Source organism: Propithecus coquereli, unplaced genomic scaffold, assembly GCF_000956105.1.
Source record: "Propithecus coquereli isolate 6110/MARCELLA unplaced genomic scaffold, Pcoq_1.0 Scaffold815, whole genome shotgun sequence".
In the NCBI taxonomy this organism is placed as follows: Eukaryota; Metazoa; Chordata; class Mammalia; order Primates; family Indriidae; genus Propithecus; species Propithecus coquereli.
In genome coordinates this window covers 649,060-663,279 of record NW_012154341.1, presented here as the reverse complement: position 1 = coordinate 663,279, position 14,220 = coordinate 649,060, and the positions used below count along the sequence as shown (strand labels likewise).

The 14,220-nt window shown below is 43.6% G+C and overlaps 2 protein-coding genes across 4 annotated transcripts in view; one reads left to right on the top strand and one right to left on the bottom strand.

Annotated features, from left to right (window-relative positions):
• The window catches only part of RPUSD4 (RNA pseudouridylate synthase domain containing 4), a 20,413-nt gene extending 19,349 nt beyond the window's left edge, over positions 1-1,064 (bottom strand). Inside the window, 2 exon segments of the mRNA XM_012663610.1 lie at positions 315-545; positions 876-1,064. Coding sequence (XP_012519064.1) covers positions 315-545; positions 876-1,064 — 420 coding nt within the window.
• Positions 1,065-1,151: 87 nt separating this feature from the next.
• FAM118B (family with sequence similarity 118, member B) overlaps positions 1,152-14,220 on the top strand; it is a 46,013-nt gene continuing 32,944 nt past the window's right edge. The window contains exon 1 of one of the 3 annotated variants that reach the window (XM_012663617.1): positions 1,152-1,248. Coding sequence is in view for 2 of the 3 variants with exons in the window: in XM_012663618.1 (XP_012519072.1) it covers positions 8,484-8,494 (11 nt within the window). In the remaining variant the exon portion in view is untranslated. Of the gene's footprint in view, positions 1,249-8,447; positions 8,495-14,220 lie in introns of those variants that run through there. The other 2 variants (XM_012663618.1, XM_012663616.1) reach the window with 2 other exon arrangements.

The window sequence follows — 14,220 nt, the reverse complement described above, 5'->3', positions numbered from 1 at the left end:
TCAAACAATCCGCCCGCCTTGGCCTCCCAGAGAGCTAGGATTACAGGCGTGAGCCACCGCGCCCGGCCTCATTTTCAGTTTTGATTAAAAAAATAATAATAACCTGAAGACTAGAACCACACAGTATTTCTCTACAGCAATCCCTGTGGGAGTGTGTACACAGGGTGGTCCATGAATCGCCGCTGATTGGCAGGTGTGTGGAAGGTAGGGGTTGTCTCATCTATCTCCGTGTCCTCAGTAGTGCATTATACAGGGTAACAGTCTACAAAGGTTTAATCGATTTGAATGCAAGGCTTCAGAGTGCCCCACCAGCAATGTGTCAGTTTCCCTTAGCTGTAGCAGAAAGCGGCAGCAGGGTCCTTTCCCACACGGTCCTTACCGTGCACAGGTAGGCCATAGGGCTTATTGATGACCACGAGGTCCTTGTCCTGGTGGAGAATCCCTCGGCTCAGTGCCTTAGCGAGCACATTGGGGTGGACTCGCTGCAGCTGCTGTGTGAAGCGCACTAATTCTCGCACCCTCCGCTGAACGGGGTTTGTGGGCACCTAGGGAGAGAGAAAGAACAGTGGGGAACGCCCGGTGGGGAGGCCTTCTGTAGGGTCTGGGTGACGATTTGGGGAGGGAACGACTGTAGTTTTGTATCAGACTCGCCCACGCAGCGGTTAGCACTGAGCCCGGCAGGGGCAAAGACGCACCACCGCACGGGAAGATGCCGTACTCGTACTGACCGCTCTCCTCCGCTTCCTCTCCATTCTCCCCCATGTCCCGGACGTCTACTTACTTGCTGTCAGTCAGAGGACTCCCCCACCTCACTCCCCGCCAGGAAAACCAGTGAGCGCATTGCCTCTTGGGAGTTGTGGTCCCTCTGGACTCACCGACTCCTTTTTCGTCTTCTGTTCCTGCTTTTGGGCTCGAAGCCTTTCGGCTAATCGCTGGGCGTCCAGAGACTTAGAGGAAGCGGCGGCGGAGCAAAATAGCCTTGAAACGAGAGTGACGAGACTCCCCAAAGGCTGGCCGGCACCCCGGATCCGGAGGCCCGGCACGCCACAGCCGGGCGCCGCCATCTTGCCAGGGAGGGAGGGGCGGCACGACCACGCGGAGAAGAGCGGCGAGAGGGAGGGGACTAACGCTGCCCGCGGGTCACGTGGAGAGGCCGTGGCCCCCGGCGAGTCACGTGGGCGGGCGCGCTCAGTGCGGCTGCGCCGGCCGGTCGCTGCAGCCGGAGTGGTGGCGTTTGGAAGCGACGCGGTGAGTGTGCAGGGACGCCGGCGGTGTGGGGCTGGGAAACGCCGGTGCCTCGACGCTCTCACGCCTTCCGCGTCGCCGAGGTCTCCGTTCTCGGAGAGCACGCCCTGCGCAGCGTTTGTCCCTCTGGGACGCGACCCCACTCAAAAGCTCCTCCCCGCCCCCGCGCCCCTTGGCTGATGCCCGCGGACGCCCGCCGCGGAGCCTTGTCACCGCCTCGTCCCCGCGGACCACCGCGTCGGCGCTCGGCCGCTGCCCCGAGGGCGCGCCGTGCGCTCGCTCCTCGCTCCTCGGCCCTCGGCGATGCCCTCGCCTTCCGACGCCCAGCCTCTTTGTGTCGCGGCGCAGCTGGCCGTCTCCGCCCAGGGCACACGGACGTTTTCTGTCCTTCCTCAGAATCCGTTTCTTGGGGTCTCCTCCCCCCGCTCCCTCCCTTCCCAGAGAAAGGACTGAGAGCACGGGACGCAGACGTTCCCTTTCCTTTCTCCCTTCGTTTTTTCCCTCTCCGCGGTTTGCAGGCGCCCAAAGCCCTGTCGCCCTCTTCCAGGATGCGAGGCCGGGACTCCCTCTGCTTTCGCAGAGGGGTGGCTGGGAATACGAACACCTGTTCGGGATGACGGTGGTGTTAAAAATGCCTTGGGATGTACCCGCCGTTTGTGGAGAAAGCTTATGCCGACTTCCGAAAGAATGTCCTGAAAACGAACGGTCTGTACTGACTACAGAGGGAACAGTCTTTTAAGACTGCTTAGAATGAAGGCTGCCCAAGGAGTCAGCAGGAAGTTGAATTAGGTTTGGGTCCTTCCCGCTTGAAAAGGAATTGGCAGAAGGGAGCCATGTTGAGCACTAAACTAAGTCAAGCAGGTGGAGCTAGCCTATGGGTACTTCCAAGAAGAGTTTGAACTAGATGTGGTTAAGTAGCAGGGAGTCTTTTGGAAGCTTCTTGAGTAGAGCAGAGACTCCCTGAAAGTGGAATTCTAGAAATGAATCTGGCAGTTGAATGCAGGACAGATTGGAAAGGCTACCGACCAGGGGAACCAGCTGGGATGGTGCGGTCTAGGTGGTCAGTGATGAGGGCACACCCCATTCAGAGGTCTTTTTTCTCCTGCCCTGTGCTGTCCTTTGAGTTTGAGTTGATTGTGAGTTATGCACGTCGGGGTGTACCATTGGCAGCTGCTATTGATCTGTGATATCCAGGAGGACTCTTTTTTTTTTTTTTTTTTTTAAATCCACGCAACTGGCACATGGTAAACTCAGAAGTATCTGTTAGATGGCTGAAGTGCATCATGGATGTGTGTCCGAGCATTTTGAATTGTCTTATTTCTGTCAGTTTTTGACCTGAAGAATGAAGGTAGGGACAAATATATTTGTAAAGTGGGAAGAGACTTGTGTGTATTTCTGTTGCAAGGCAGATATTCCAGATATAAATGCAAAGAATTCCAAGGGAGATTGGGAAACAACCTTTGTTTTTCTTTGTTTTTTTTTTCCTGCAAATTCACCAGTAGGACATAGATCTATAAAAGGTGAGAAATTTTACCCTAAGAGAATTACTACCTTTTATGCTCCAGACTTAGGTTCTAATTTCACTGAACGGTTGCACATCACGTTACGTACATGGAGCACCCTTTTCCAAGGACCCTGAAATTTGGACATCAGGACTTAAATTCACATCATTACTTTAATTATAAACCTCTTTTGGGTACAGGACTTTCATGATTTTGTGTGGAGTCTGGGCGATCCTGTTTTTACCTTAACCTTTCCTTATGGCATTGAAGAAACTACATCTGTTCTTGCAGAATTGACATCGTGTGGCAGGAAACAAAATGAACAACCATCTCAGATGTCCTTGCTCTAGTGACACAGAGCTTGTGTTCTTGGGTTTCAGGTTAACCCAAGACACATACTATAGTGCCTAAGAATAAAAACACTAATCACTTTTTTCTGGAAAAGGAACTTTTAGGTTTTTCCTGTTGAATCTTCGTAGAGAAATTTAAAGAATACAAAGTGTTTGGTGTGACAGTACAGTTTAGCCAATATGGGTATTGAAGTTAGACTTCCCGTAATGTTTCTCCTGAGAGAATGGGCATTTGGTAATTTAAAGTAGAGTTGCTAAGTATAAAGAACTTACGCAAATATCATGTCTTTTGTTTTTTTGTTTTTTTTTTTTTTTTGAGACAGAGTCTCACTGTGTTGCCCGGGCTAGAGTGCCATGGCGTCATCCTAGCTCACAGCAACCTCAAACTCCTGGGCTCAAGCGATCCTCCTGCCTCAGCCTCCCGAGTAGCTGGGACTACAGGCATGTGCCACCATGCCTGGCTAATTTTTTCTATATATTTTTAGTTGTCCAATTAATTTCTTTCTAATTTTTAGTAGAGACGGGGTCTCGCTCTTGCTCAGGCTGGTCTCGAACTCCTGAGCTCAAACAATCTGCCCGCCTCGGCCTCCCAGAGAGCTAGGATTACAGGCGTGAGCCACCGCTCCCGGCCTCTTTTGTTTTTTTCATCTCTATATTGTCATCTCTCTCTTCCTCATTTAACTGATTGGTTTTTTATTAGACAGTTCATTTTTCCACTAATGTACCAGTCTCACATTCTATTTTGTTGGAAACTCCTCTTGCCTGAACTGTTTTTCAGTACAAGGAAGGAAATTCTGTTAGTGGTGTCTTCATTCTTACAGAGTACTGCTCTGTTCAAGCATGGCTTATTTACATAGGTTTTGATATATCTCAATACGTGCCCCTAAAATAACCATATAAAGAAGAACTTGATGACGTTTTTTAAAAGATATTTCTTAATCTGTGCAAGAAAAGGCTGCCATAGTACTTCATAAATATAAACAAGAACTAACTAATAAACTTGTGTTTAAATATCACAAATTTAAGGTTAATTAGTGGCATAAAGTTAAATTGCTTCTCCTCAAGCTATGATTTGCTAGTTGCAGATTAACCAGAGAGTCCCTTTCCTTGTAGAGCAGAAAGTACTTGGATATTGTTTTATGGTTCTAGAGAGGTTAAGGGAAGCAATTAGCAGGAATTCTGTGGAGGAGTCCTGGAAAGTGCAGTCTCTGGGAGCCAGGAGATCTGGGACTAGTCCCTGTTCAGCCACTGTGAACTTGAGCAAATAATTTGGGCTTCAGTTTTTTGTCATTTAAAAGAAGATCTTTATAGCTCTAATAAGCTTCTGGGAAGATTTTCCACCGATACTTAAGTACTTTTCTTTCAACCTTAATAAGTGGGATTATTTTAGATTTACCTTGAATACATTTAGCATTGGCACAGATTATCCGGATTCTGCTCTTGTCCCCCAAATTTACCGTTATGCCACTGAGCTAACATTTATACTTGGAGATTACTTCATTGAATGATGTTGGAATATATTTTAAGATTTCCTAAGTGGAGTGTGGGAGAGCAGATTTAAAAAATTAGAAAACAATAGTGTAGGCCTATAACATGATTGGGATTCTTTTTTATATACCAGCATTTTAAAGAGATTCCCTTGTACTATTACTATACTTTCATTTAGCTTTTGAATAATGATCAAGGCAGGTCTAGCTTAACACATTAACTGTAATGAAAGTTGTATTTAACTCACTCTAGTTTTGACCCCAGGGCTGCGTGAAGCATATATAAAATCTTGTTGATGTTCTTTTTGTTACAATTAATATTGACAGTTCTAAAAACGTGGATTCAGTGAATAGAAGTCAGTACATTTTGTTTTTCTATTTGTGTTTACCTTTAAATTACACTGGAAGTTTTTATTATATTTTCGTAATAAAACACTATGGCCCTAAGGAAAAGTTTCTGGTTTTTTTGTGTGGCAGTCAGTGTGTGAAACTCCCCAAACTTTTTTCATATTGTGGTACGTGTGGAAATAATTGTTGTATCACTGGGGAGAACTGGAGATGGTCACGGAACTCTTGGCCTAGGAGCTCGGGTGGTCTGCGAACCCCCACTCCCAGCACTGGCAGCATCAAAGCCTAAGGAGATAGGCCCATATATCGGGGCCTGTCTGGCCATTGGCAAGGTCAGCTTTGCACGTTTAAGGTCCTCGACCCAGACTCTGCCAACCTTGAAGATGAACTGTATCGTTGGTTATTTTTGTTAAAGCAATTTTGCACTTACGTGCCTTTATGTTCTTGGCTAGTTTATATTTAAAGACCATATTTGTTCTTGCAAAGTGGCTTTTCTAAAAGTATGTGAATAGTAGAGAACTGATAAAAAAGATAGCAAATGCTTTTGTCATGATGTTTTGACCCCATTCGATTATGGGCAGTCTTGGTCTGCTTATTAAAGTTGGAGAATACCCAGAGTCCAGGAGCAGTGTGCAAGGAGTATCTGCATTTCTTTAAATATTTATTTCATGTTTTATATGATAAAAGTGACACAGAAAATGGGAACGATACAAAAAGTAGAATGGGAAAAATAACTCAAAGTTCTGTTTCCCAAGTATGTTAAAATCATGGTTTTCCCCCATTCTTTTTTATTGTGCATTTTATTCATTGTGGAAAATTTGAAACATGTACCAAAGCAGAGAAAACGCTCTATTGAACCCGCGTGTACCCATCAGCTAGCGTCTACAATTATCTAACACAGGGCCAATCTTGCTCTATATCCACACCCCTCCCTTACCTCCTGGGTAGTTTCGAATCAAATCCTAGACCTACTGTTTCATCTGTAAACACTTCAGTATCTGTAAAAGGTAAGAACTTGTTTTTAACATAACCACAATACCATTATCACACCTAAAAAAAAAAGTATTCCTTAATATCACCAAGCAACCAGTCAGTGCACAGATTTTCCTGTTTGGTGTTTTTAAAATTTTTTTAAGCAAGTCGATTGGTTTGAATCAGGATACAGGAAGTATCCACACTTCGTGCATACACTTGTAATGAGAAGAGCAATACTGTAGAGCCGTGGACTGTGAACCTTGAGGACGCTGGAGCACAGTGGCTAAGAGCTCTCACTTTGGAGTCAGACTGGGTTTCACATGCTGGCTTTGCCACTTGCTAGCTGTGTAACCTTGTGCAGGTTACTTAGCCTCTCTCACTCTAGTTTTTTTATCCTGTAAACTGTGGATGTTACCTAGTTTAGGACTGCTCGAGGACTGTATGAGTTAATGCATGTTAAAGCGCTCTTGTAGAGCCTAGCACATAGTTAATATGCAATAGACTATGTTCAGTTAACTATTCCCAGCACATAGTATAGCCCATAAATATTTGTTGAATAAATTGTAATGGAGGAAGAGTCGAGAGATAGGGAATTCAGTCTAATTCTGCCATTTAGGTAATTTACTTCAAAGTTTTGGATCTTAAATTTCTCACCTAAAAAAAGGAGGTGGGGTAAACAACTAGACTATCTCTGAAATTCCAGTGCCTGCTGGAAGTGATGCAGCTTGGTGTTTAGAAAGCACGTGAGCTCTGAAAACAAACTGAGGTTGCATTGGTCTTTTTTGCAAGCATTTATGCTCCGCAGCCTCAGATTCTGCGTCTATAAAGTGGAATTAATAATACCTATCGAGTAAGATTGTTGTAGTGAGCAACAAGATAAAACATATGGTACCTGGCATGTGGTAGGTACTCAGATTATTAGTAGCCTGCCATGATTACAGGTTAAAATACCATTACATTAGAGCATTTTCAAAACTATAAAGAGCTATATATTGATACTTTAAGGCAATATATAAATAAAGATGACCAAAGTAATCATGTGGAAAAATGAATATACATTAGAAAAGTGTGCATCGTTTCCAGAGCACGAATGATGGAAAATTGAGGGAAAATTAAACCATCTGGTTGGATAAAAGCCAGAGGCTGTCAGGCCCCTAGAGAAATTCAAGAAGGTATTTTGTAACAGATAGTCGCGTAAGTAGAATAAAACTGTTTTCTGCATTATTTGAAAATTTCGACAAGAATAAGTTAAAGATGTGGATGGGTGTGTGTGTGTGTGTGTGTTAATTACTAATAATTGGGACATGCTGTTAAGTGTTTGTGCTAATGATGCTGTTTAATGAAAATAACTTCCACTAGGTTGTGTTAGGAGAGCTGAGCTGTTAAGTGACTTATAAAACCAGATCCAGAGAGTTTCCCGATCTCAGTGGGCTGGTCGACATTTCCCCATGTGCTTGATGATGTTTCACCTGAAGTGCTTTTAAATATACAGATGAGCAGATCATTGCTCTAGAAATTTTGTAAATGCTGAGTTGGGGCCCGGGAATCAATTTCCTTCCCTCCCACCTGTCCAACAAGCACTCTAGGGTCCTGGGCTAAAAGTTCGTTCTTTTATGGATATACCAGACAGTAAGGTTACTAAAAAATGTAGAGAGAAAAATGGCCAATTTTAAATGTTGCTACTTTTCCCCTTCTTATTTTTTATCAAAGTAATTTGTGTATATGGTTTAAAAGTCAAATAATGCTAGAAGACTTATAATGGAAAACAAACAAACAAACCAGTTCCTCTGCCCTCCCTACATCATAGTCTTTTCAGAGGCATCCACTTAGTTATTTTCCTCTTTCCTCCAGCATCACAGTACATTCTCACGTAACGTCATCAAGGGGTTCTTGGAAACTGCAACTTTTAGCAAAACACCATATAACGAAGTCAGTAGGCTGAATTGACATGAACAAGAGTTCTTACAGCATAGTTCTGGTCACAGGAACATCACCAGACTTCTAAATAAAGTCCAGAATACTTCTGATATTAAACATTGGAACAAATGGGACTGTGCATACTTTTAAGAAAGATTAATACAAACAAGATAATTATTTTCCCCCTTTTTGGTGAATCAGCGAATGATGGCAGCCATAGCGGTGGTGGGTTAAGCCAAGGAGTGAATGTTCACAGAGTGAAAACTGTCAGGAGCACCTCCTAGCACCAAGACCCAGTTCAAAGACAGTCACCAGTAGGGCGGCTCACCGAATGTGTCTGCCGCAAGCATCATTTATTGTCGTTCAATTGGATGGTTATAGTACACTACGAATTTTTATTTGACAATTATTTGTACTCATTCATTTTCCTTCCGGCTTATTTCAGTTCAGGGGTCACGGCTGGCCTGTTCTGGCAATTCCGGGTGCGAGGCAGGAGCCAGCCCTGGACAGGGCGCCTCTCATTGCAAGGCACACCAGCACTCACACTGGGACCGCGTAGATACTCTCCTGCACCAAGCGTGCACATCTTTGGGATGTGGGGGAAACCAGAGGATGCAGAGAAAACCCACGTAGACGTGGGGGGAACGTGCCAGGTCCACATGGTACACAGGTAGGGGATTGACTTTTTCTTTTTTCTTATCAACTTTGTAACAAAAAGTCCTTATTCAGGGACCTACTATGTCTTCGTATTAGTAAATTATTTGATAAATTATTCTTTCTTTTCTCCCCTCATGTCGGCCTGTTGATTGCCTGCTGTGACAGGTTAGGATTTAGCTTTTGCTGCCCCCACTTCCCTACCTTTCCACACCTTCTCTCTAGCATAGTTATGCTGTAATTTTTGGCTAAGACAGGTAGCTTTTATGTATTTACACCTCTGCCAAATATTGTTTGCTGTTGAGCTGGGTGATCTATTACAGCTGTGAGCCTCCTGGTGTTTAGGTTGGCCTTCCCCTGTGTTTTTCATATACCTCTGTTAATTTTTTCCTAAGTGTTCCAACGTATTGGCCACGTTCTTATCAGCAACGTTTTCTGTGAGCTCCGGTGTATCACTTCTGTGTGTTTATTGGAGCTCTGCCTCTTCCTCCTCCTCCCTTACTGTTCCTCTCAAGAACTCTGCCCAGGTGTTGTCCTGGAGTTCACTCATCTCCTTCCTGTGCCGGAACCATGCCTTCCTCTTTCTGGGAGTACATCTATTTTCTTGAATCACATACTGTAATCATTTCCTAAGAAGTATTTGAATGACTTTGTTTTGCCCACACACTGGTTTGGTAGTTTGGCAGTTATAAAATTCTAGGTTGGAAATAATTTTCCTTCAGAATTGTGCAGACATTGCTATACTGTCTTCTGGTATCTGTAATTGCTATGGAGGCATAGTGTTCCAAATCCTTTTTATGGGACCTTATGTTGTTTTCTGTCTCTCTGGAATCTTTGAGGATATTCTCTGTCCTGGTGTTCTGCAGTTTCATGAGGGTGTGCCATGGTGTGGGTCTTTTCTCATCTATTGTGCTGGGTTCCCATGGGCCCTTGCATTCTGGAAATTCATGTTCTTCAGTTCTGAGACCTTTTTTTGTACTATTTGTCTGATTTTTCTTTTTCTTCAATTCTTTATTATAATATCCATTCTTGTTATATTGATATGATAGGCTCAAAGAGTCAATCTTTTTAGTTTTCTTCTGGTCTCTGCATTGGTTCTGTTCTCTCCAGGTGATTCGGGCCTTTGCTACTGTACTTCCTTCTGCCTGGATGTCTTTTCTGTCAGGTATCCGATTACTTGCTCCCTCACCTCCTTTAAGTCACTGCTTTAATGTCACCTCAGTGAGGAAACCTCTTTATTTAAAAGTGCAGATGCTCATCTCACTTCTCTGCTTTGTTTTTCCTAAAAACATTTGTCACTGTCTAGTATACCACATATTTTATTGACTTCTCTGCCTTCCATGGGGGCAGGGATTTTTGCTCTGTTTTGTTCACTTTTATAACTCCAGCCTTTAAAACTGTGTGTGGCACTTAGTAGATTTCTTTAAGAAATGAATGAACTTCAACAAATAAGTGCACATATAAGAATAACATCTATTGGATGTTGGGCAGGGGGGAGGGGGGAGGAGGGAGGAGGGGACGGGTATTTGCATACACAAAGAATGCAATGCCCACCACCCGAAGGATGGACATATTTGAAACTCTGGACTTAGGAGGGGAGGGGGAAGGCAAGGGCAACATACGTAACCTAAACATCTGTACCCCTATAATATGCTGAAATAAAAAAAAAAATGAATGAACTCTTTATCTTGGGATTTTGTTAAATGTCTAATGGTCCTGGCTGGATTTTTTTTTCTTCTATTTTGTTATTTTAAGATTTCAGGATGGGTCTTATTGGGTGATGGGCATTACTGTAGGGTGGTTGGTATGTATGGATTTTGTGTATATGTTTGAACACATGTTTGTGTTTGCTTGCGTTTCTTAGTCATTTGGGTTGCTGGGAGCTTGAATGGGAGCTTGCACACCTTTCAGTGCGCACCTTTGACGTCATCTGTGTTTCCAGTTCCTCTTTGCCCCTGTTAATGTATTTGACTCTAGAGCCAATTCACATTTCAGTTCATTTTTTTCTAAACCTCTGGCTTTGGAGGTGGAGAAAATAGATGAGAATAGTTCTCTGGCTTAGCAGGAGGTAAGGAAGAGAATTTGTGCGATAGTTAAATAGACTTTATGCCAGTCCACATTTTCAGGTCTGCATCTAAAGCTTGCTTTCCATCTGCAAAAATTCATTGAAAAAAATCCCTCATCTACTGAAGTCTTCTCTCTTGTATGTCTCATTATTGGTATTGTACCTTTAAAAAAAATTCCTCTATTGTCATTTTAGTAGAGTACTTGGAAAGAGAGTAAGAGACAAACACTTAAGGACAGAAGTTACCCAGTTATATATTCTAGGTATCATGAATGCAGCACAATTAATACCTAGACATCAAATAAGGAAAACACAAATTACTCACAAATTTCCTCAGTTACTTTCAGCTTATCTTCAGCTCTCCTTCATTTATCTTCACATGCCTTCAGGGCCACCTTAAGAGACTGCCTAAGAGATTCCGCTGTTGACTCTGGCTGAGGAGCAGGTTTGTTGCCAGAGCGGTGCTTCCCTGCAGCTGTCCATGGGGAAGGGGTGAGGAGCAGCCATCTCTCCCCTGGCTCCCTCTCGGTTTCCACTCCTGCTGGGTCTCTCCCTGCTCTCAGCCACTGCGGACAGACAGATTGCTGCTTTCTTCGTTCTACTGTAGAAACATGCACTACTGCACTTTTGATGAATTTCACTAAAACACTAAGGCAAAAGAAGGAAGAAGAATTTAAAAAAAAGAAAGGGGACTGATATGTAAGAAGGCTTATGGCGTAAAGCAGAAACAAACGCTAATGAATCACGTTTGGGGAATTGGTATGTAAACATGCTCTCACTTCTGGGAGTTCCTCTCACAAACTGCTTCTCTCCCCATGAACCAAAATGTCGACAGTGCTCATCTCCACATAGGACGACAGGGTGGTTTTCATCTGTCCTTTACTTAACTGTACTTTACATATTTCCTGCTGTGCCTAAATGTGATCTCTTACTCTTCAAATCTGGGAGGAAAGGGGCATTCTTTTTCTGGATGAAGTGTCCACCCCTCCCTGGGCCCAGGCCACACGGCCCTCTCTGCCCTCTGGGAGTCCTCCCTGAGTCTCTTCACCAGCCTCCTTTGCTGCTTATGAGAGTATGTTTTTAGTCCCCCAACCCGTTTTCTCTCGTCTTTTTTTTTTTTTTCCCATCAGTTATTTTTACTGGCCACTTTTTAAAGACTTTTAGAGCTATTTCTTCTAAGTTAGCCTAGTCTTTCTAGTTGTTCTGGTGGCCTCTGTGGCATATAATGTCTTTTTTTTTGGAGCTTTCAGATCTTTTTTCAGGTCTAAACAGTGCTTTCAGTGCTCACCTTATTTACATATCAAAGAATATTAATTTTTCAGTTAATTTGTATCAGGGAAAAAAAGAATATCATGCTAATTTAAGGTTACAAATTTAGCCGCTTTACTAGGTATCCTTTGGTTCATCATTCTCTTGTTCGAAACATATATATGACAGTCTTTTCAAAATCAGTAAATACTTACGCTGCTTCTTAAAACGGAAAGAAAGACATAATGGCCTGTAACCTTATCACCCGTAGAGCGCGTCAGAGATCTGTGTAACTTACCATAAGGAGCAGGTCTTTGAACTGTTTCTTGACCTTTAAGTTTGAAGTAGAGTCTTAAAGTCCCTGTAACTGAAACTTTTAAGCAGGAATCTCAGGGGCCTGAGGCATAGCTGAGATCTGAGCTGCAGCCATAGGAGGGAGTGGGGTGGGGTGGGGAGGGGAGGGAGTATGTACAGTGAAGACACAGGGGCGCCCGAGAACCTCCAACTTCTAGGAAATGGACAGAGGAGAATCTTCCACCAGGGGGTGGGAGGGAAACCAAGAAAAGGCCAGAATGGAATTAGGTGCTTTTAGGTGGTAAAGGAGGATAAACTCTAACGATTTCATTGAATTTTCCATAAGGGCATTTATCTCCAGTAAAGCTTTCCTTGGTCTTCCTCAAGCACAAGTGTTATTCTCCTTGGTACCTCATACATGCATATGCAACTTGGCACAAATGTTAGGTTTACCCTTACGTTTCTCCTAAAAGTATGGACTTTTTAAGGGTGTGGCTCATGTCTTAATCCTCTTTGGGGAGGCCGTGTTGGGATGTGTCTTAACAACAGGAACACTGACTCTGTGTCTGTTGTGTGGTAGCTGTATGCTTCAGTTTCATCATCTAAGGTATTTGTGATACGGGATGATAACAGTACCTGCCTCACAGAAGAGTGAAGGTTTGTGAAGTGTAGAAAACAGCGTCTGGCTTACTGTCAATGCAGTGTTGGTGGAGGTGAGCTGGATGTGGTAGTATTAGATAGTAATATTCTTAACGCAGTGCCTGGCGTTTAAGAGACATTTGAACATGAAAATTCAACAACTGTGACTAATACACTTCCTATCATTTTAAACTCCACAAGCATATACAGAATATAATCATGGCCAGGCCGTAGGAAAACAACAAAATGGAAGTGGACTGAAAGTGAAGTACATGTAGCTTTGTTTTATAAAACAGATCCGTAGACTTTCAACAAAAGTATTTTGAGGTCTTAATTTCTTTTCATGTCATTGGGAAGGAGAAAACTGAAAGATATAGAAGAGTCCTCCAACGCAGGTGAGAATTTTTATGTGTAGAGATGAGCGTTAGCCTTAAACAGGTGAGTGATGGTTGTTGGCCACAGACAGTATGTGTTTGGTGTAAAAGAAAATACTATTATACAACTTTACCCATGCGGCCTGGTTTTTCTAGCTCAGAAAATTAGAAGTATCAGTTGATCTCAGGCTTTAAATTAACTCATGGTAGGTAACAGTCATTTGAACAACTATTTGAACATTTATTACACCATATAAACACTTACTATAATATATAACAGGAACTGTGCTGGGTCTGGGGATAGGGTGGTAAATAAGATAGACACTGTACCTGTCCTGGAAGAGCTTTCATTCTTGTGGGAGAGGCTAATGATTACAAGCGTTAACAGATGCATATAAGCCGCTGAAGAGTAAATGAGGCACTTGGGGTCAGGGGGGATGGAAAACCAGACTGCAGAGGGTCACATTTAAACTGAGACTTCAAGATGGGGGTGAGGGGGAGGTATTATACTTGCAGAGTATCACTCTGGGTGAAGGCAGCGAGCCAGGAATGTGTAGGGTGTGTTGAAGCGACTGAAAGAGCCCCCCGTGGCCCTGGAGCCCCGCGAGTGAGGGCGAGGGCCGGGTGGACGTTGTGTGGATGGCAGAGGCCAGTCATGCCAGGGCTTGTGGCTATGATGAGGAGTTTGATTTCATTAAACACAGTGAGGAGCCATGGAATGGTTTTAAACCATAACTTAACCCAGTTTGTGTTTTGAAATCTCTTCTGCTGCTACATAAGCTTTTCTTTTTCTCTAATTGTAAAGTACCTTGGATAGACTTAATACATAAAATAAGAGAAACTGGCCGGGCACAGTGGCTCATGCCTGTAATCCCAGTACATTGGGAGGCGAGGGCAGGAGGATCACTTGAGGCCAGGAGTTCAAGACCAGCCTGGGCAACACAGCGAGACCCTGTCTCTACAAAAAATAGAAAGATTAGCCAGGCATGGTGGTGCACGCCTATAGTCCCAGCTACTCAGGAGGTTGAGGTGGGAGGATTGCTTGAGCCCAGGAGTTTGAGGCTGCAGTGAGCTATCATCACATCACTGTGCTCCAGCCTGGACAATAGAGTAAAACCTTGT